The sequence below is a fragment of the Musa acuminata genome, chromosome BXJ1-4, assembly GCF_036884655.1.
Source record: "Musa acuminata AAA Group cultivar baxijiao chromosome BXJ1-4, Cavendish_Baxijiao_AAA, whole genome shotgun sequence".
In the NCBI taxonomy this organism is placed as follows: domain Eukaryota; kingdom Viridiplantae; phylum Streptophyta; class Magnoliopsida; order Zingiberales; family Musaceae; genus Musa; species Musa acuminata.
Genome location: NC_088330.1, coordinates 12,723,779 through 12,747,444, shown reverse-complemented (window position 1 = coordinate 12,747,444; position 23,666 = coordinate 12,723,779). Strand labels below are relative to the sequence as shown.

The following is a 23,666-nucleotide window of genomic DNA, read 5'->3' as shown; positions in this document are numbered from 1 at the left end:
TTTCCTATTCCTCTTGATGTCTCTCGCCCATCTACCTCGGTGCTTTCCTTTCTCTTTGACCCACCAACAATCACCGCACTCGTAATTCGTAATTCAATCATTCCATAAAACGAGCCAACACTCCTCAACATGCCACCCACCATATAATAATAGGTAGTATCTCACACTTGTATCCCGGGAATATCTTTCTTTGTTCGGTTATCACACGAACAACTTGTGACATTATAATAATAATGTGTATCTCGGCATTCCATCATTCGTCTGCACTTGCGAATACATGGGATATTGGGTTCACATCTTTTTCTCAGAATACAAGCAAGCAAGCAAGCAACATCCAGCTGACACAGATGTAGCCGCGTTCATTGCATAAATTTTCACTTTATATCGTATGGACATTAAATGCCACCAGCCATGCTTAGGATTGTTCGGTAGATGTTATTAAAAGTCTGTTACAACAATATCAAAAGTTTGAGGAACAACACAACATGCCACGACATCACAAGACCGACCGCTAATTAGCTTCGTATTTTGCAACCAACCACCAGGGCAGTAGCAAAAGTATCTAAAAGATTTATTTACACCGTAAGTGGTGAGCTGAGAAACGAGCTCAATTCCTTTTTCGCAAATGATGGCAAAACAAATGCAGCCTTATGCATCTGCACATACCCAAAGAGCAGTCATTGTCATGATATATATCATTGGTAACAAGATTTTTTTTTTTTTAATTATGCATATAAAGAGAGTGCAAAGTAAAACTTTGACGAATACTATTGTAAAATAGGGAAACCAGAAAACAGCCATAGTTTTACAAGCAACCCAAACTCATGTTTAGTTCATGCCATGATTGCCACACCCTATTTTCATCAACCACTAGTAAATTTTTTACAAACATGTGATAGCAATATCCTGTGCTCACGACCCTTTTCCCCTTGTAAGAAAGTGGGAACAATTGTGTTTTTATGGCCTTATAAGCAGTTTTCTTCATCCATAGTGAGTCGCTGGGGGCTGCTACGCAAGGGAGATATCTCATCTGTAAAAAGGCAGGCAAAAAACCCGGTGTAGGAGAGGAGAGGAGAGGAAGACAAAGCAGGCCCCTTACTATGTGGAACCTTGCCCCTAAAATAATAAAAAAGCTCAAGGAGCATGCACTAAGGGTGGGATAGTGATTAATATATTATCTCAATGTCGCAGACAACACTATTTAATTTAAAGGTCGTCTTAAGCCAGTCTTGTCAAAAGTTCTAAGCGCTCAACCGCCCTATTGATTCCCTTGACAAAGTAAAGAGACCTGTTAAGGGATATTTAACCATGACTAAAGAGACTTATCTTTAATCCAAGCCATCTGAATCTCATTCCTAATTAGTAAGAGATTAATAACTAAAACATCATTGAGTGGTTCAAAAGGTATCATTTAGGATTAACTAAAAAATTGATAACTGCACCAAAGCAATAATATTTTATAAAATATAAGCTCCTAAAAGGAATAATCAATCCATAAAATATGATTATAATCATCAACCAAAAAGAGAGGAAGTTACAAGCAGACACGAAAGTACCTCTGAGTTATAGAATCTCAGCTCCCTCTTGCATTTAAGAGCCTCCTGTTTGTCAATTGGGTTTATTGGGTTCAAGAAATGGACAGGTGGGCCATTTGTCGAACACAACAAAAATCCAATCACGCCGCTACATAATGATTCTCATCAATAAATAATTCTAAACTGAAGATATTACGGTAACATGCTGTTTTCTCAGGCAAAAAAATAATAGTAATAACCTCAGTGGCTACAGCAGCCTTATAAGAGGAAAACAGATATTGGGAATATGTTCGCTAATAGTAGAACCTAACAGAAGCAAAGAGAGGCCATTAGAGCAACAACATATATACGTTGCTGCTGCAAAATCTAATAGAAGTAGAACAAGACAAAAATATGGCTAGACATCCAACAACTTGGTATCATTAGTGAAAAGTTACAGAATTGGCAAAAACACAGGTAAATTAAATGAAACTCGAATTTGGTAAAACTAGATATAAATTCTCCAGTGACAAATTGAAGCGCCATACAAATTTGTAAGAAAATATAATCCAAGAACAAACAAGTGGAAGAAACTCGATTAATTCATTCAGGGATGAATTTTAATTCTACCATGCAACTGGCAAAAACTTCTGGTAAACAAAGATAGGTCTGAGGTTAAAAAAATCCATCAATAACTAAAAGAGGTCAAACCAATTGAGATCTATCCGAACTTTGGCCTGGATACTATCTGAACTCTCTGCATCAAGAAGAAAATTACTGCACCATTTACCCCGTATTCCACACCACTAAGACACTCCAAATGAAAACTATACAGACGCTACATACAATGCCATCTAGTGACTGTACGACCAAAACCGATATTTTAGTCTATGCACTCTGCTTAAAGTAGGCTTCCCCTGCCATACCAGGATCTCTCTATCTAGCAGAATCTTGTGCTTTATCATACAATTACAAGTGTGAAAGCAGAGTTCACAACTTAAAACTCATGATTTACCATCAGTGGCCCCCAAAAGGCTTCACGAAAAATAAGAAAATGAATTTCAGGATAAAACAAGGGACAATAATATTTAAATACCTTGGGTACGTAGGAACACTTGCCCAGGCATAATGGACACTCTTAAAAATTTCACGACAAATTGAGAGCATATCCTGAATGAGATGTGTGTGAAGCCACATGCTTTCTGCTTGGTTACAAAGAACACCACCAGGCTTTAAGGCCCTTGCAATCATCTCAAAGAATGGTTTTTCAACAAGCTCTCGAGCTGGTCCTACAATCACCGAATAGTCATGATGAAGTAATCAAGTGAAGACCAAAAGTTGATTTGAAGCTCTAAAAAGTACAAATCTGCATAGAAGTTATTTACTTGATCCTCAGCTTTACAGGATAAAGAAACAATCAGAAAAGGAAAAGGCAAAAAAAAGGTATAAAATAACACCTGAAATGTTTAGTCAAGACAAAAAACAAATATTTATATTAGAAAAAACTTTCACAAGGATCAAAATATTGATGTTGTTCTAGAGATGTATAAAGATTCTGAGAACATTGCAGTTGGTTAATTTGCATAGTCTTGCCTACCTCATACACCAGCAGGTTTATGGGCTGAGCCCTCTCAGTTTTTCGCTGGTTTGGCACAAATCTCAATATGTTGAGAGACATTCAACTTCTTAGCTCCTCTAATAAGCATACCTATATCCCTTCCAGGGACCAATACAGACAGGATGAGGCTAGCATATTTCTGGTAGTATACTAACATGAGCAATTGCATATGAATTCAAATGATCTCTGCCAACATTAAAATCAGTTGATGATCTAAGCAATCTTTGTAAATCGAGTCTTCAACTGAATTGATAAAGTCACAAAACTTTCTGCAAGCTCTATGTAGCATACACCATCAGAAACTGTTGACCACCGACAAGGATAGGTTTCTGTGCCCAAGAATATTTAAGCTGCTAATATATTTGTGGCTGCAACCAGGATTCCAGCAATCACTGTTATATAATGCATTAATAAAACCACATTATACCTTAGACAAGAAAAATTATTTGAAAGCCAGAAACAAATTAACACAACTAACCTTCATTATATTGCCTTTCTAATTGCAATCCAGCAGGTTACCCAATTCTTTCTAGGAAACTCAAGGAGCACAGTGCTCCCTTGACCAAAAATGGGGATCACAAATGAAACAAGTGATGTGGTCAAACATTTTTGGGAAAAATGGCATCAAAGGGCTGATAAAAACAACAAATTGGATGTTGGAAGACAATATTACAAATATGAGTTGCCATGCTTTCTGTATGTTAACTAGCCACCATTTGTTTGACAAAAGTTGTTTGGATTTGCTAGCAACATATGGAGTCTTCCAAGGAAAGGTACCAAGGAGATGTTGGCCTTTGCTCGTGGGCCGGTGCTCTTTTCTTCTACCCTTATTTCAATCTTTTCAAGCGGGAGGTTAGTCATTGCTAACAGATCTTGATTTATATCATTGGTGAAGAGTTTGATTCTTCTACATTTTCTTTATCACAACCATATTTGTGCACATGATACTTTACCTTGCAAGAATTTTTAAAAAGTTGCTATGTCCTAGCACATGTTATCAGATATACTCAATTCACAAGTGTTTTCCAAATGCACCCCTCTTGTGCAATTGAGATCAGACAAATCTTTGAGTTTCAAGAAAAGAAACATGCAATGTACCTATTGGATCAGACGAATCAACAATAATTACGTCATACATAGCTTCAGGAGCATCTCGTAAGAATTTAATCCCTGTAAGAAGACCATGCAACAGATATTTGAAAAAGTTAACACATGGAAAGACCAAAGGCTATCTACAGAATATAAAAGCTTTTTATGGAATTACATTTCACATGCACAACAAAAAGATAAAGTAAACTAGCTCTATGAAAAGTGTTGCGACTAGAACTTCAAAGAGAAACAACTTCTCAGCCTACCATCAGCAACATGTAGTCGAACACGAGGATCATCAAAACCAACAGACAGATCAGGAAAAAATTGTTTGCAAACCTATAGAAAGACAAGACATGATCAACAGATAAAGCAACAAAGTAAGCTTTGCTATATGCACATGTAGATATAACTGCATACATCTATAACCATCTTGTCAATTTCACAAATATCGATGTGCTCCACAGAACTGTGTCGAGCAATTTCCCGAAGTACGCCACCATCACCACCTCCTATGACCAAGACCTGCAATAAGATACTCATTAAACTTTTGCAGCAAAAGCTTAAAGCATTTAGAAAATGTTATGCCATAGAGGGTAGAATTTTTCCGTATTGTCACGGATTTATAGCTGGAATTGCCTAAGTCGTGAGGCATCCTTGCAGCAAAGTCACGGACTTAGCTGGAGTTTCCTAAGTCGTGAAGTACTCTTGTGACAACTTCTCGGACTTAGCTGAGATTGCCTAAATCATGAAACGCCCTTGCGTTATTCGCTCGTAAAGGGTAAGCCAAGTTGCAACCTCGCTCAGGTCCCGTAGGACCTGTAAAAGAGCAAGTTGATTAGTTCGAAAGCCAACAACGAACAAGTCCCGACGTCTCGCGAAGATGATAGCTTTACAAGCAATTCAGCAAATACTCTGAGTGCAAGAGAGGAAGGAGAAAACAAGGACTTTAGAAGGCAAAACAAACAATTGCAAGTCCACAAACGACTGCTCACCGGGTGTCAGGCGCGATAGCAAATTCCCGTCAACTTAAACGTGCGAACTTATGTAAACCGATCAATGCCTAACACTACCGTGAATCCCCATCCACCCTTGTGCCACCCATGGGGTTCCAAGGGTCTGAGATGGCTGACGTTTCACGCGTGATTGCGGTCTGCAGAAAACAGGTCGTGGCATGCGAAAATGAAGCCATTTTGGGAAAGGTTTTGCCCAGTGTGGTGAGCGGTCGCACTGCAGCACTGTGAATTGTTCTTGCTTACATTTTTCAAGCAAAAACACACAAAACCAAGACAAAACATGCTGCTAAGCATCTGTACAAGCATGCAAAAGCGACGAACGGTTCGTTGAGCAAAAATATTGTGGGTGCGTGACGACCGTTCATGACATTCTCTCCCACTTAAACTGTCGACGCCCTCGTCGACGCTTGCTGGTAGGCTTTGATAACTTTTTCTTCGTGTCGTAGGGCGTCTTTAGGCTCCCAACTAGCTTTTGTTAAAGGAAGCTTTCGCCACTTCACCGGGTATTTGGTTTGCTCTGCTCTGTTGGGTAGCTAAGTCTTGCGATCCGCTAAATTGATTTCAACTCACTAAAATGGGGGGTAGCCGAGTTGGAACACTTTGGGAAACATCTTGTGGATCTTAATGATATGCTTTCAAGTTACTTGGGTGGAAGACATTGTGAATTTTAAGCCATGCTGGCAGCTGCAACCTATAGGAGACATTGTCTATCCTGCTGATAATTGGGAAGGATCCTTCGTACTTGCGCACCAATCCCTTGTGCACTTTATGCTTAAAGAACTCGAGTGATGCTAGTTGAAGCTTCACAAGTCACCAACTTTAAACTCCTGTGGTCACCTTCCCAAGTTTGGCTACTTCATCTTTTTGGCCGCCTTCTCCAAGTAAGCCCGCGCAATATCTGCATTTCGGTACTATTCCTTCGCAAAGTGATATCCTGACGGACTACTCCCAGTATAACCGATCGCCAAGGTGTGAGGAGTCGACGATTGTTGTCCCGTAATGATCTCAAAGTGACTCTTGTTGGACGCAGAACTCCACTACAAGTTGTAGGAAAATTGGGCAATGTCCAACAGTTTCACCTAATCCCGTTGGTTGGCACTCATGCAGTGCCAAAGATATTGCTCGAGAGAATTTATTCTTTTAGTTTGGTCATCCGTCTAGGGGTGGAGGTTTGTGAAGAAGTATAACTTGAACCCTAGCAATTTGAATAGCTCGATCTAGAATCGTCCTAAGAACTAAGCATCTCGATCACTGATGATGTTGTACGGGACTCCCTAATACTTCATCACATACTTCATTATTAACTTGGCCACCTCCTCTGCTGAACAGTGTAGGGGTGCAGCCATGAATATTATATACTTCGAAAACTAATCGACCACCAAGAGTATCGATTCGACTCCCCCTATCGTCAGCAAACTTGATATGAAGTCCAAAGAAAAGCTCTCCTATGGCTTTTCTGGTACGGGCAACAACTCCAAAAGTCCCACCGGCTTCCGCTGCTCTACCATATCTTGTTGGCAAGTAAGGCACGTTTGAATATATTCCTTCACATCAGTCCCCATCTTCGGCCAGTAGAAAGCTCTCACCACGAGAGCCAATGTTCGATGAATGCCCGGATGTCCAGCCCAAAGGGAATCGTAACACTCTCTCAAGAATTCACGCCTCAAATTGTCCGCTCGAGGAACATAAACCCTATTCCCTTTGGTGTAGACGAGTTCCTCATGGATCCAAAATCGTCGTGCCTTACCTTCTATGATTAGTTGTATCAAGATTATTGCTTGGGAATCAGTGTGCAGTCTGTCCCTGATTCTGGAAAGGAAGTTGGAGTGCAACTAACTTGCTTGGCTTTCGCCTTCCAACTGCATGGCATTCACCAACTCCACTTTTTGGCTCAATGCATCGACCACGACATTTGCTCTTCCAGGCTTGTACTCTGTTGCCATATCAAACTTAGCCAGGAAATATACCATCGTGCTTGCTTTGGGAAGAGTTTCTTTTGAATTTGGAAGTAACTCAATGCGATGTTGTCCGTCCTTAGCACAAATCACGATCCGAGAAGATAATGTCGTCAAACTCGTAAACAATGGACCACCGCTGTCATCTCCTTCTCGTGCACTGGATATCGCTGCTCGGTCTTGTTGAGCTAGCAACTCTCATAGGCCACCGGGTGCCCCTCCTGTATGAGTACTCCCGTAAAGTCTGAAGCATCTATATTAACTTCAAAGGGCTTCCCATAGTTTGACAATTTAAGTACTAGTTCTTCCAACACAGCAGCCTTTAAATCTTGGAACTCTGCTTCGCATTTGTCGGACCATCACCAAGGCTGCTCCTTCAACAACTCTGTCAGTGGAGCTGCGCGCTTCGAATACTCAGCTATGAAGTGCCGATAGTAGTTGACGAAACTAAGGAAGGATCTTAACACCGACACCTTCTTTGGTATACACCATTCCGTCACAACTTGCACCTTTGATTTATCCATCTGAATGGAACCGTCGCCAATTCGGTGCCCCAAGGAACAAAATCTTTGTATGAGCAAAGTAGCACATCTCTATTTTCACGAATAAAGTGTTCTCCCTGAGAACCTTGAAAATTGTTCGAAGGTGTTCGACATGCTCCTCGAGCGTGTGGCTGTAAACAACAATTTTGTCCAAGTAGACGACAACAAACTTGTCCAAATGCTCCTTAAATAGTTCATGAGAGTGCAGAATGTGACCGGAGTGTTGGTTAAACCGAAAGGCATAACCAAGAACTCGAACGCTCCATACCTTGTCACACAAGTAGTGTTCGCTTCATTGCCTTCAGCAATATACACCTGCCAGTACCTCGATCGAAAGTCAAGTTTTGAAAAATACTTTGCTTTGCCTAGTTGGTCGAATAAGTCTGCGATGAGCGGGATGGGGTACTTGTTCTTCACCGTCACCTTATTTAGGTCCCAGTAGTCGACGCATAATTGGAGGCCCCCATCCTGTTTCTTTTGGAAGAGGACTAGAGCTCCCTCCGAATGATGCTTTGGAACTACGGATGAGACCACCGCTTAGCAGTTCATCTAACGAGGGGCCATACGGTATGATAGTCTCGCTGAAGGCTTCACTCCCGGCTCCAGCTCGATACGATAATCCACACCTCTACGTGGTGGCAGAGTTTTTGGCCACTCGGATGGCATGACATCTATAAACTCCTTCAAAATATTTGCCACCACAACAGGTTCATGAATGGCCTCCCCATCAAGTGTCTCCAACTTTACAGTGGCCACGAAAGTTAATTTGCCTTTTCGTACCCCCTTCTTATGTTGTACTGCCGATAGCTGTTATGGGTCCTTGGTTCATCCTCGAGAATTAGGAACCACGCAGGGGTCGTCACCTCTCAATAAACATAAGGAGTTTAGGAATGACAATGGCACCAACTTTGTCGTATGCATGAACTCCATTTCGAGAATCACTTGGAAATCGTCCAATGGCACCGCCATCATGTTTATGCTTCCGCTCCATGTCCCGATATTGATGGGCACTGTCTTTACCAACCCAGAGAATCGCTTAGCCTCCGAGTTCACTGCCTTCATCCGACTTAGGTTTTTCTCCAAGTTTAGCCCAAGTCGCCTTGCTTCTCTGTTGACAATGAAATTGTGGGTGACGCCCATGTCCACCATCGCACGGATTGTTTGGCCATATTAAGCTTGATGTCCGCATACATCAATTCGCTGCTCCTTTCTTTCAGTGGCTTCGTCTTCAAGTTCTTCCTCACTTGACCCCGCAACGCATTCAACAAACGCATTTCTCCCATTCGGGGTCCTTGCGACTCCTCATCATCGCTGTTGGATTTCGAACTATTTGAACTAAGGGCAATAGCCTTGCCCTTGTCCGGTTTTGGGGGGGGGGGGTGGGGTGGATTGATGTCGTTGAGGCATAGAGTGCTTGTTTTTGTGGGCACTCCCTCAGCATGTGTGATCCTCCGCACAAGAAGCATCTGCCAAGGTTTTGGGGTTTTGCCTTTCGAGCTTGGCTCTTTGTGGAAACTCTTCTTCCTTTGTTCGCCCCCAGGTTCCTTCCCTCGAGAATATTTTGGCATTGTTTCTTTTTCCCCGAGTCCTCCAAGGAAACAAAGTCAGTGAGCCTTTTTGTGGCCGTAATTGCCCCGATCACATCGGTGGCATTCCTTCGATGCAGTTCCTGTCGTGCATATGGCTTCAGGCCATTGAGGAAGCTGAATAGCTTCTTTTCGGACATGTCCGGAATGACCAACATCAGTGCAGAAAATTGCTACATGTAATCCCGAATGGAAGTACTTTGATGTAGTTGTCTCATCTTCCTTCTTGCGATGAACTTTGTGTTCTAGAGTAAGAACTGAGTTCTCAACTCCCGCTCCAAGTCCTCCCATGTGTTCATTCGACACCGATCTTGTTGGATCTCTTCCTAACGGGTTCGCCACCAAAGTTTTGCATTCTCATTCAAATATATGATTGCTATCGAAATTTTGATTTCTTCATAATTGAGCCTCGTAGCTCGGAAGTATTGTTTCATATCAAATAGGAAATTCTCTAGCTCTTTAGCATCCTTGACAACCTCATAGCAATGCAGCTCGGGTGCCCTCAAGTTTTGTGACAACGCAACACGGGTGTCACATCCCGGATTTATAAAAGAATAATAAATCAATAATTTATTATTCATAATTTATATAATAAACTCCCTTTTTTTTCATTCGTCTTTGAATTCAAATCCTTGTCTTTACAATAGTAAATATTCTATTAATTAGAAAAAGGGTCACATCTTCTTGGTAGGGTCACAAATCTCTTCCGCCCAAGCTTCAAATATATTACAAAGTAGTAGATTACTCTGAAAATAAATATAAGATAAAAATATATCAGCAACTACACATGCTGATAAGAACCTCAAAACAATCATTAAAATAATCTTCAATATTCATGAAATAAAAATAAATATCAATAATTCAATAAGAAATGATAATATATAATATATTGATTCATCATAAAACTTATGCATCAGAAAAACGATGATAATTTCTTACATAATAAACAAAATCATACATCAGCCACATGCAACACATACATAATAACAAAAGCGTACATCACCCGATGGTGCACTCTCCCAACAGCGGATGAAGAGGCATATTCCATGGGATGGATTCCTCCCAACAGCGGATGGAGTGGTATCCCTCACCCACCCAAGTGGGGACACATTCCTCTCAACAGCGGACGGAGGAACCGTCTAACTATCACGTCTGACAGCCCGCTAATCCCCAAAAGGAATCGTCATACATGCCCTCGGCAAGGATACATAAACATCCATGATCATTCATTTACACTCATCCATTCACTCACGCATGCATCAAGAAATCAATATGATTATATATTATGAGAGAGCATACTTGATATAAATCTGCTATAGTATGTTCATTGGTGGCTCTGCACTGTGATGGGCCCGTAGCTCCTTTCATAGGTTACACTTCCAATGCGACCTACTAGCCTAGTCATATCTACTATATGATAATAATCATATCAATATCATAAACTTAAGAAAGTAGAAAACCAATAATCATTTTCAAATGACATCTTCAGATAAAATCTTTAAATTCATCAAATTATAAATGCATGAAACATCAATCTCTCAATAGTCCACAATCAACCAAAACTCTAATTGGAATAGCTCAATTAACTTAAACCAAACTCAATTCGAATGTGATCTAATGGAACCAACCTTAAATCCTTATAGAACTGGTCTAGAATCACCCTAAATTGGTCTAATTTAGATTTGATTGATCTCGATTAGGTCAAATACGTTTGAACTAGTCAAGTTAGTCTGGAATCACCCTAAACCGGCTTTAATTGATCAAATATGTCTAATTTAGTCAATTAACAAGCTCAAACCAATAGAGAGAGAGGAAATCGAACTATGTCGTATAGTGCTAACCCAAACCGAACCAACCCACCTGAGTCTTGGACCGGTCACATACGCTGCATATGCATGTTCCAAGTAATAGGTTGAGTTGAGGTACGACGGATTATATAAAAGAAGCGACGATATGTCTAATGTCAATCGCATAGCTAGGCATGCTTAACTTCATGGACTAGGCTAAGCCTTACTTATAAGTTGGGCTGAGCATTACCATTGAACTAAGTCATGCTTGGCTTGCGAGTTGGTCGTACCTAGACACATGAGTTGGAGTTGTATATGACCATATGGACTGGGTCATACCTAGCCACATGAGCTGGCCCATGCCTGGCCACATGGTTAGGTCGTACCTTACCATATGAGTTGGGTCATACATGGCCACATGGACTGGATCATATCTAGCCGCATGAGCTGACCCATGCCTAGCCACATGGTTGGGTCGTACCTTACCACATGGGTTGGGTCATACATGGTCACATGAACTGGATCATACCTAGCCATATGGGTTAGGTCATGCCTGGCCACATGGGTTGGATTGTACCTTACCATATGGGCTAGCTCCTACCTGGACACATATGTTAGGTCATGCCGAGTCACATGAGCTAGGTTGTACTTGGTCACATGAGCTAGGTCGTACATGGCCACATGGGCCGAGTCGATTCGATCTGATCGATCAACTTGACTCAAGTCAAACCTCAATTAGACTCCTCTTATCAAATTAAATTTTAATATTTAAAATAATTAAAGAATGACTCAAATCCATTAATTAAAACTTTAAATACATGATCTTAAATTTAAACCTAATTACATTAGAGAAATTCACACATAATTCTTGAAACATAGATATATCTAATTAAATAAATTAGAACTATTATGCTAATCTAAAAATAAAAATTTTAATAATTAAATCAATATTAAAATTCACTTAAGCTTAAGAGATCAATATAAATCAAATAATCATTCTAGCATCACAAAATAATTATCATTATTTACTAATCATGAATTTTGAAATTAAAGCATCATTATGCATAAAAAATTATAACAATCTCAACATCAAGATTTCAAAATATAAATCAAAGCTAGTTAAAAAAAGAAAGGATCCTACCTCTCCTCGACTATCCTTTCCTCAATATCATCTCTTCAGGAAGTCCTCTTCTCAATCCTCCCATTGTTAGGTTTGGTGAGGAATGAGGGAGAAGTGGCCCCCTTTATACAAGAGGAGAAGAAATCTCCCAAAAATATAAGTAATAATTTAATTTTTATTTTTAATTTATTTTCATTTTGCTTTCACACAAATAGAGTAATATAATAATCATTTCTTATAGTTCACACACAAAAATGGAATGTAAACTATTTACTTCCTAAATATCAAATCACTCATTAGGAAACAAATCAATTAATAATTTAATTGATTAGTAGAATTCCTAACTTATTCACATGATTAAGGAAACCAAATTTAATTATTTTCTTAACTATAGTACACAAATATAGAAGTTAATAATAAGGTAATACATTATTTATAGTAATTAATTGATGTTAAGAGAGAAATTATCGACGATTACAGCGGGTGTTGCTCCCTCCCACATTAGGAGCCCTTGTGAGCAATGTCACCCTGGAAGTGAGCTCCGCCATGACTTTGTGTAGATGTCGCATGGAGTCTTTGGTGTCTTCCGTCGGTCGATCAACTAGGGACTCAACCTTGTCATTCGAGATTCAGGTTCTTCTTGCAAGCTCTTTACCCTAAGAAGCCTTCATTAGCCTTAGTAAAGTTCCTCCAAACTCGTTTCAAGAACATCAATGCGGGTTTCTGTCACTGTAAGTCTCTCCTTGTGGCTCTTTTTCCCGGTTGACACTCCAAATTACGCCTCCTCCGCTCGCGGAGAGTAGCCAACTTCCCACTCATCATGTTCGTTATTGCGCTCCTGAGCGGCTCCAACAACATGAGAGCGAGTTTGCACTTGTAACGCACCTGTGACTGCTTGGGGCAATGGTCCAGCTTGGCCCATCTTGCTTAATTCGCCACGATGCTTGACTATGGAAAGATTGCGAAACTTCTTCGCTGTTTACTCGAATTGGTTGTCCACTCTGAGACCACAATGCAACGGACTTAGTTGGAATTACCTAAGTCATGAGGCACCCTTACGACAAAGTCACGGACTTAGCAAAAGTTGCCTAAGTTATGAAGCACCCTTGCGCCAACTTCTCGAACTTAGCCGGGATTACCTAAGTCAAGAAACGCCCTTGCGTTATTCGCCCGTAAAGGGTTAGGCAAGTTGTAACCTCACTCAGGTCCCGTAGGACCTGTAAAAGAGCAAGTTGATTAGTTCGAAAGCGAGCGACGGATAAGTTCCGACGTCTCACGAAGAGGGCAACTTTACAAGCAACTAACACTTCTGAGTGCAAGAGAGAAAAAAGGGGAAAGAGAAAACAAGGACTTTAAAAGACAAAACGAACAGTCGTAAGTCCATAAATGACTCCTCATCGGGTGTCAAGCGTGATGACAAGTTCTCGTCAACTTTAACGTGCGAACTTGTATAAACCAATCAACGCCGATAATACCCCAAAGCCCCATCCACCCCTGTGCCACCCGGGGGGTTCCAGGGGTCTAAGATGGCTGACGTTTCGCATGCGTATGCGGTTTGCAGAAAATAGGCCATAGCACATGAAAACAGAGCCATTTGGGCCAATTTTGCCTGGCATGGTGAGCGATCGCACTGCAACGCTACAAACTGTTCTTACTTACATTTTTCAAGTAAAAATATGCAAAACCAAGGCAAATCATACTACTAAACATCTGTACAAGCATGCAAAAGCGGCGAACGGTTCGTTGAGCGAAAATGTTGGGGGTGCGTAACGATCGTTTGTTTCTTCAAATTCATTAACATATAATCCAAACTACATGACTTGTGACAATGTACTTAAGGGATGCCTTCTGTTTTGGCTACATTCCACCTACATGACCATCAGATATGGTCAAATAGGACTAAAAAGACTTCATATATTCTTATGACTTATCAGCCGAATAAAAAGTATATTTCCTTTAAAATTGTCATCTTAGTGTAGAAATCAAAGAATCAAGATTATTCTTGATGCTGATGACGATTGAGACAGCTAAAAGCAGCAAGAACATGAAACATTCATTAACTAGAAAACATATATAGCAACAATCTTTTTTATAATTAAGAGACAATTCGTTGGTCTCCAGTAGGGTTCCTTCAATCACACATATCTACATTCCAAAGTAAAACCTTCAATTGTAATGTTGAGCTAAGCACAGACATAATTAGATTTGGTCATATCATCAGTAATAAACTAAAAGTTCATGATTTTCAATGTTAACAAGTTACATTTAATCATGATACAAAACTAGCATCTCTGTTCTTAAGGGGGCAACATTTACAACTTGCATAATATGTTTTAAAATAACATGTTGATTCTTTAAGAACATATAGGCATTTGATATGACAACAGTTTTCCATGACAAATAAACTTTCAAAACCATAGTTTAACAACAAAGAACTTACCAGCTTCTATAGTTATGAAACACCCTCAATTGAAATAAACCTTAATTGTATTATGCGACACTACAATAATACACTCAGTGATTTAAAAAGCGCTATGTGCCAAAAGGTGCCACGGTCCAAAACCGCCCGAGGTGCTAGGCGCTCGCCCGAGCGAAGTGAAACGCTAAAATATAAAAATATATAATATAATTAATAAATATAATTATTTAAAATTTTAAATAAAAATATGCTATTAAATTAAGAAAATCTAAGATACAAAATCACAATGTCTCATTAACAAAAAGTTTCAAAATTCAAAACAATAAAATTTTACATCAAAGTCATTCATCAGAATCAATATTATCGTCATTTTCACACAAATCATCTTCATTGAATTCGTCATCTTCCTCTTGTCCTTCGACTCTTTCATCAAAATATGTTTCATTCTCTATGTCTTCAACAATAGCAGGAGCCGAGCTTGATGCTTTTGCACTCATTTTTCTCTTTGTCATCTGTCTTATATATGTTTATAATTCTCCAGCACCTGAAGCTCTTACCATATCTCCCCATGTCAATCTATCATCTTCAACTACAAGCTCGTCTTCGGCATCTTGCAAGTTAGCACACATTTCTCCCACCAACCACTCATTTGAATCATCAATATCTTGTAATGAGATTGAATCAATTCTATTTTACAAATCATGACGAGCCTTCAAAGCTTCATTATACTTTATGTAAACAAGATCGTGTAATCGTTGATGTTCCAACCGATTTCTTCTCTTTGAGTGAATCTGTCATGTCATATAATTTAAAAATATATTAATACATATATCTAAATAAATAAATTAATTAAAACAAAAATATTTAGTGATCCTTATATGCTCAAAGACACTCCAGTTTCGCTCACAACCCGAAGCACTACATGTCAAACTAAGTACTTTGATAACAAATTGCTATAAGTTCAGGGTGGAATTTCCAAATAGACTCCACCATTCAGCTACAAAATTTATGTTATTATTAGCAATAACATAGTAACATACTATAGATGAAATTAATTATATCAAATTATTAATACCTGGAGACGTAGTTGTCCTGGATCGAACGACTATTGGAATTCCAAAAAGACCTTCGGCATTTTTATATAAAGATAATTCACGAATAATTTTATCTTGCACCTCAAGATTTGAAACTAATTTTGCAACGCATTGATATAACTCATCTAAAACTTCTGCATCAAACCCAACAGATTTAATCTTATAAAAGAATTCAGGGTTCAAATAATATCCTGTTGCATGTAAGGGACGATGAAGTTGACAATTCCATCTTTCGTCAATGATTGTAAAAATTTACTCATATTTTTCTTCATTTTCATTAAAAGACCTTTTTATCGTCTCCTTTGCTCTATCCATAGCCTCATAAATATATCTCATTGCAGGCTTATTTTCATTATCCACCAACCGATGGACTCGAACAAGAGGGCCCATTACCTTTAATATATAAACTACATGATTCCAAAAGGATGGCATTAAGATGATATCAATAGCCCTCTTGCCTTTTGCTTCTTTTGCCCATTTGCTTGTCACTCATTTCTCAGAGGTAAACATGTTTCTCAGATTATGTTTTTGACGATGCACGCTTTATAATGTCAAGAATGAAGTAGCAAATCGGGTGACACCATATCTCACTAATTCTTTGTTCCCTGTGAATTCTCTCATCATATTCAAAGCCCCAATATGATTATAAAGAAATCCAAAAACAAAAATTGCCCTTTCTAAGGTTTTCTTGATATCTAAGATCTTTCTAATATCCTCCAACATTAAATCAATACAATGTGCCGCACATTGAGTCCAATATAAGTGTTGCCTTTTTTATTCAAGCAATTTACCTGAGATAGAGGATAACAAAAATAATAAGACTTAGGAGTTTAACACATTTAATTGAAGATAAAATAATAAAAAAATTCAAAAGATGAATATTACCGGCTAATACATAGTTGCTTCCATTATCGGTTATGATTTGAATGACATTTTATTCTCCAATTTCTTCCACGAACTTGTCAAGTAAATCATATATCTTGTCTCCAGATTTTATAAAAGATGAAGCATCTATTGACTTCACAAACATAGTCCCTAAAGAATAGTTAACCATAAAATTAATTATACTCCTACACCTCCTGTCAGTCCAAACATCTAACATAATAGAGCAACCATGTATTGCCCATGATTCTTTATGACCCTTTAGTAAGTCATTTGTATAATTCAACTCTTTTTGCAACAATGGAACTCGCATCTCATAATAACTTGGAGGTTTTAATCCCGCACCATATCTTCCAATAGCTTCAATCATTTCCTTAAAACTGTCTAAACGAGTTGTACTAAGGGGAAGACCAGCCTGATAGAAGAAGCAAGCAATGTGCTGAATTGCTCTTCCTCTTATTTCTTTATCACAAGAATCACTTATATTTGTTTGTCTAAATTTTGAGCCTCCTATTTGCCCTTGTTGCTTCTATGATCCTTGAAACATATATAGATCCATCGGTCTTTTTTTACCCTTCTTAGTACTCATAACTTCTTTTCCTTTTTTGTCGTATACTTTTTTCCCACTTGAGTTAATACTCATAGAATAATCTTCTTCTTCATCCCTGAGATGTTCAACATTGTCTTCTGATAAATTCCCGTAAGATTCATTCTTTTGCGTCTTCTTTTCATTCATATAACTCAGCAACTCTTCTTTTACCTCAGGTGGACACTTTTTGCAAGCTGCTGCATTCTTGAAATTTCCTACCAGATGTTGTTTTGCACGAAAAATACCACCTCTAGTAGCCTTATCGCAGAACATACAAGTCACTGCATTAGGACCTTTCGGATCCTTTAGATAACTATACTTCCATGCAGGATCTTTTCTTGATGCCATTGGAAACTCTATTGAGTTGCTCTGTACACTTGTCATTTATCCTGAAACCTAACAATAATTTCAAATAAATAAAATTTACTAGTATTAAAATCAAAATAATAGTGTTATACTGTATACAGTTAACAGTATACTATACAGTGTATATTGTTAACAGTATACTGTACAGTGTATACTATTAACAATATACTTTAGAAAGAGGAGAAGCAAAAGAGAAGAGAAGAGTGTAAGGGAAGACCGCGGGTGCTGAGAAAAGCGGGAGTGGCAGCGGTAGCGGCAACGGCGAGCGATGACAGTGGTAGCGGCAACGGTAGTAGCGAGCAGCGGGAGCGGGAGCGGCGAGCGATGACAGTGGCAGCGACAGCAGCGAGCAGCGGCAGCGAGAGCGGCGAACGACGACAGTGGCAGCGGTAGCAGTAAAAGTGAGCAGCGGCAACAAGAGTGGCGAGCTGCAACAGTGGCAGCGATAGCAACGAGCAACGGGAGCAGCGAGCGACGACAACGACAACGAGCAGCGACAGCGGTAGCTTGAACGACGAGCAGGGTTAGGGTTGGGGAAGTCACGCTGATATCGGTGCTTTAGTTAGTTCGATTGAACCAACTAAAACACCGGAGACCGAACCAGACCTAAAACGCTGGTTCGGTCGCCTAGTTTAACCCAGGCGCTCGCCCGAAGCGCCCGGCGCCTATACTCGGGCGAGCGCCCAAGCGGCATCTCTTTGAAGTGTGCCGCCTAGAAATGAAGTGAGGTGCTCGGGCCTCGCCTCACCTCGCCCGAGCGCCTAGGCGAGCGCCCGAGCGCCTTTTTAAATCACTGAATACACTATTGTTTTTCTTTTGCTAGTTGTGGGGACTTCTTCAAATGCTATGTCCGAACAAAAGCCATCGATGAGTAGTCAGTGCTATAACTACAAATTAAACTGGAATTATAACCCAACAATTTTTTTTATGTCAAAAACAAAAAATAGTGAAAAGTTTGGGTTAGTAAATTACAGTTTTGGGTGATGGAATTGAACAAAGAGGAAGGTGGGCAATCATCTCTTGGTAGGCACATTCGTCTCTTTCAGTTAACTGGACAATGCCATCAAGCACAAGAACCTTTCCATACATTGAGGACTGCAGAAAGATATACAGATATATAACTCCTTAGCTGTATAAAGCTGCAAAACTAGAAATAGCTTTTTTTAAAAAGTATATGCATCTGTATCTAAAAATTATTAGAACCTGAAAGACCAGAATTTCTTGGAACTCTGATTTCCCCTGATATAGAATCTTTTCAACCTTCAAAGAATGAGCCTCTCCTGCAAATATAAATGCATCAGCTTATGCATATGCATAGATACATTTATATTCATAAGAACATATATATATATATATATATATATATATATATATATATATATATATATATATATATATATATATATATATATATATAGAGAGAGAGAGAGAGAGAGAGAGAGAGAGAGAGAGAGGATGATGAAGAAGAATCATCTTAAGGAAATTGCCAAGACGCCTCCATCAAACAAAAGATACTCTACAGTCTACACAAAGTGAGTTCCAAAATGGACAGCAATCCTTAAAATGCCATCACTATATCAAGTATGGAATTTATAATGAATCATAAAAGATGAAGGAGAGCAAGTGGGTAAATCCTGAAGATGAATCGTCCAACTGAAGAGATATTCCGGTAGCTGCGATTTTGGTTTCAAGAAATGCGAATAGGCAGACTGTCATAGAATGTAAATTGCACATTAACAGTAGGCAAACGCAACTTGAAAAGATACCCACAATATCTAAAACCTCATGACATACGTATGTCCCACAAATACGAAAGGCATAAAAGAGTTAATGCACGAACAAACAACAGCTAAAGGTTTTACACCAGCAAACCAAAGAAGATACGAAGTGTTATATCAACATGAAAAAGTTGCTCCTTTCTCAAATATGTCAAACGCTCGCCTACTATAAGGAGAATGCACATATCAAGGCTGTATCTGCATCCTGCATGATTTAAAGCTACTGCTAATAAAGAAGGGAGCAAGAGGATACCTGGCCACATAGGGTTGTTGAAGTACATGAACTTGCCGTCTTTATCTGCCCAGGAGACGGAAGAAATGATGAACAACTTGAAATCCAAACAGTCATCGCAAGAGGAAGAAAAATAAGCGACAAGCATCAACCAACACATGCAGAAACATCCATTAAAAGACGGATTCACCCAATCTAATCATCACAACACATGCGGAGCATCGTTGACAGACAATCGTTAGACAAGGAAAAGATTCTCGACAACAGGGCCATAAGATACGGACCAGAGAGCGACGAATTGGAGAACCACCCGGACACCACGGTCTCATGGCACTTAGCTTCGGATTCGGGAGCCGAAGCCCTGGCCTTCCTGCAGCAGGGAGGAAATTCCTCCTCCGGGGTCCTGCGAGCATCTGAGCCATTTCCTGCGCCATCTCCCGCCATGGATCCTGTTCCTCCTCCTTGGGGTTTCCAGCCTCTGATCCAAGTAAGAAGAAAGAGAATCAACAATCAAACACCTCCAACAACCCTACCGCGAATCAACAAAAAACAGATGGAGGAGATGGAGGGGATCGTCGCCTAGGGTTTATTCATACCTCCCGAGTGCTTCGGACTGATGGGGCTACGAGAGAAAGAAGAGGGGATTTAAAAGGGGGCCGGGCTTGGCTGGGGTTTTGGGGAAGGTGACGATGGCTTCTCGGAGAAGGTGAGAGGAGGGCAAGGAAAAGGATTCCCCAACGAGGCGCTCCGCTGCAAAAGTCTGTTTTTGCCCTTTACAGTTGTTGTTCTTAACACTAACAATATATCGGAATCGGCGCATTATCCCGGTTTAATTACCGCTTCTTCTTTTTTTGTTTGGCTCCATGCTGTACGTTTCAAGATGCTCGGGGACGGACGGTGACGCGTGACCAACCGAGCCGTTTCGTGAGTACCCGAATCCTCCCAATATTTTCCATTTAAATTCGACTCCAAAACTAATGCAGTGAGGTCAGTGATCTTTCTAAAAGGCTTCTTCGATCCACTTAATGACGTGAATCGGGTTCGTGTCCATCGCCTTGGGTGCCATCCAAAGGTACTTTAACGGGTCCTTGAATTCTCTAAAGGTTAAAGATCCCTCCCCCCCCCCCCCCCCCACCCCCCTAATGGTGTCACTCTCGAATCCTTTTACTTTGGGGTTGATTGATTCTTGTTGTTCATCGTGTGATTTTTGAGCGTCGGCAGTCGCTTTTAGATATTGCCAAAGGAATCTCTTTTTGGAGCAGTTCAATTGCAAACGCATCGACGGGCAGCTGTAAGTTGTAACTCTGACTCGTTGACAGATGCGCGAGACATAGTTTGTGCACCCATGTGTTCGTGTCTCGGAGAGCGTTCCACGATGGTGGTCGGTGGAGACGTGAGAGCGAAAGAGATTTATTATCAGGTTTATTGGTCCATTTAAATCAGATTTAGACGTCCTCTAGTGTGGACTACCAAAGAAAATAACAGGTTCGCCTTCATGAAAACTACATTTACAACCATTAAATGATAATAATAATTAAAAAAATTTTAAAGAGGGAGGGGAGGGGCGTGGAGTATAGAGGCCGACGTAATTATTAATTATATTTAAAATAAATTTTAATAAATAAATATTATCGATCAATTATCATGTGATCTACATGTGACAATAAGTTGACCTAAGAGAGATAAGACTTACCCCTTAATTTGTGTGAACATAAATCGAAAGTAAACGATTACTTATTGTCTCTCTCTTACTGTCATTTACATAAACAATAGCCCAATATGGGTTATTGAGAGTTATCCTCTCACGAAAGCATAGGAATCAAGATCAATCACCTTTGTACCACTTCCACTTTACTTCACCTTAGGACTAACTTAGGCATCAAAATGATCGAGTCAAGAAACTCACTCTCGACATCGGTCTTCATATACATTCTCATCGGAGCACCCTAGCGCACCCAGATTAACTTCCACGAGACCTTCAACATCACCTCAATAGCATTTTTTTATTTCTATGCATGTATAGTCAAACCATGATGGGCTAACCTGAACATCAAAAATATTTTTTTCTAATATTTTGGTGCTAGTAAAAGGGTCATGCCGTAGAAACGTAAGCTCGTTCACCCACTCAATGAGCATTCGAGTGTGGAGACTTCACCCCTAACTTAAAGTACTTTATTCATGGGGGGTAGTAGCTAGCATTTTGGAACCTCGACGTAGACTCTAATGATGTATTTTCATATATTTAATGTCACAGGCCTCTCTCCCACAATGATGATCCTGACCCACATGCTCATCCATGTTAAGGTCTTCTTGAACCTCACTCAATAAGTTTAGATACTAACGAAAATACTATAAATCATCACCCCACTCCTATCTCAATTAGTCCAATCAATAGTGCCTCCAATTCTATAATTGTACATAATACTACTTATGCCCATCAAGATTCCCTAACCTAACATGGCCTCGACCTCTTAAGAATGCATGAGGCCCATCGAGTCCTTAGTAGAGGGGGTACCCCAATCCTCAACCATAGAGTTCAATAGATCTCCTCCTAACCTTTAAGGAATTTGTTGGCTGTGTTAACCCAACCTAATATATCATAGCCTTGTATGCTCATATGTATTTATACGACATGATAGATGTTCTAATGTGTCACACATTTTGTACTATGCTACGAGGCCTAATGCAAGAGTAGTATGCCTACTTGAATTCACTCTCGATTATCTCATTTAGGATAATTAGCAAAAGGGTTTGGATAACATTTCTTCATAAATATACGCCCTCCGAATTCGATAATAGTAATGAAGAGACACTCCTGGATTTCATCACCCGATTCATAAATAATACATGAGGCATAACCGATGGTTATCCGTCGGTCCTTGTACAAACTTTTATGATGGGATATAGGTCCTTCTAACTCTTCTAGTTATTGATAGAGAGGCCAACGATAATAATACCCAAAACACTCTAGAAAGCCAACTAATATATCGTCATTGAGATAATGGTATAGAGCAAGCATAAAGAGTCATGTTAAAAACTGAAGCAAAAGCCACTACCATCTTAATATTTCACCTAAGGTGTGCCTAGTGAAGTAGAGTTCTTAAAAGTTTGCCTTTGATTGCCAGCAAATCATTGGTGATAAGGTAGATAAGTAGTTAGGTGCTGAAGTTTTTCTTGAAATGCAATATCTCTAATGGCTTGCTAATATTACACTCGTTAATGTTAAGATCAATAACGACACTAAGAGGAGGGGTGAATTAGTACAGTGAAAAAATCATCGGTTTTGTAATATATTCATTCATTGAAAACTAATCTCGGAAAGTGCTTGACTTTAGAGTAAATGAACTAGCAATTAACTTAGAAAGTAATAGTAGTAATGAAAAGCAGAATAGAAATGAGCACACCGGAATTTATAGTGGTTCGGTCGTTGTGATCTAATTCCTCCTCCGTCGAGGTCACCGACGTCCACTAATGGTCTTCCTTCAATATGCGAAAACTAACCACCCTCTTTAAAGCATTTTCTCCTTTTCACGGGTTTAGGAGACAACCCTTACAAGCCTCATACCTCTCTTGAATAATCGAAAGATTTAGAAAGGGAGGAGGGCTCTTAGCTCTTTTACAACACTTTTAACACCCCAAGACTGCAGAAAAGGGTAGGGTATTTATAGGCAGTATTAACTGCATGTGGTGGCTCCACGTCGTGATGAGTTCTCGACTCCATCCACGGGTAGCCCTTTCCTACTCGAGCCCTCTCACCCTACCCAAATGCTAGGTCGGCTCCGATACCAAATGTCACGACCCGAGTCTGATGAGCCAACTAGCCAATAACTCCATTTTGGTCCTTCAACCACGGACCAAAATGCTTAAGCGGGAGTTAACGTAGTACACTCATCAGGCCCATATAAGCTAATCATACACATTGCCCACTTCCGATATGGGACTAATGGGATGCTACAGAATCTTCGACGTATCGTCTGATATTTGACTCTGACCCAACATCTTGCTTTATGTCTTCATTGCTATCGTAGTTATTCCTGCAACACTTATCTCAACATATAGATTAGATTAATAATTTACTG

The 23,666-nt window shown here is 39.7% G+C and overlaps 1 protein-coding gene across 3 annotated transcripts; it reads right to left on the bottom strand.

Annotated features, from left to right (window-relative positions):
* Positions 1-362: 362 nt before the first annotated feature.
* On the bottom strand, positions 363-20,364 carry LOC103981537 (spermine synthase). Of its 3 annotated transcripts, none has more exons than XM_009398291.3 (11): positions 20,184-20,362; positions 19,872-20,065; positions 19,609-19,653; positions 18,781-18,857; positions 18,550-18,672; positions 4,642-4,746; positions 4,488-4,560; positions 4,231-4,302; positions 2,611-2,803; positions 1,557-1,683; positions 363-656 (listed from the first exon to the last, which is right to left on the bottom strand). In XM_009398291.3, exons 2-11 carry the CDS (start codon positions 20,029-20,031, stop codon positions 576-578), a joined length of 1,056 nt encoding a protein of 351 aa, XP_009396566.1. In that variant the 5' UTR covers positions 20,032-20,065; positions 20,184-20,362; the 3' UTR covers positions 363-575. The 3 variants fall into 3 exon arrangements, 2 of the variants coding, with proteins under 2 accessions (XP_009396566.1, XP_018680830.1); XR_010501350.1 differs by lacking the exon at positions 363-656 and adding an exon at positions 1,775-1,841 and having other exon boundaries at positions 1,577-1,683; XM_018825285.2 differs by lacking the exon at positions 18,550-18,672 and having other exon boundaries at positions 20,184-20,364.
* Between the last annotated feature and the right edge of the window lie 3,302 nt (positions 20,365-23,666).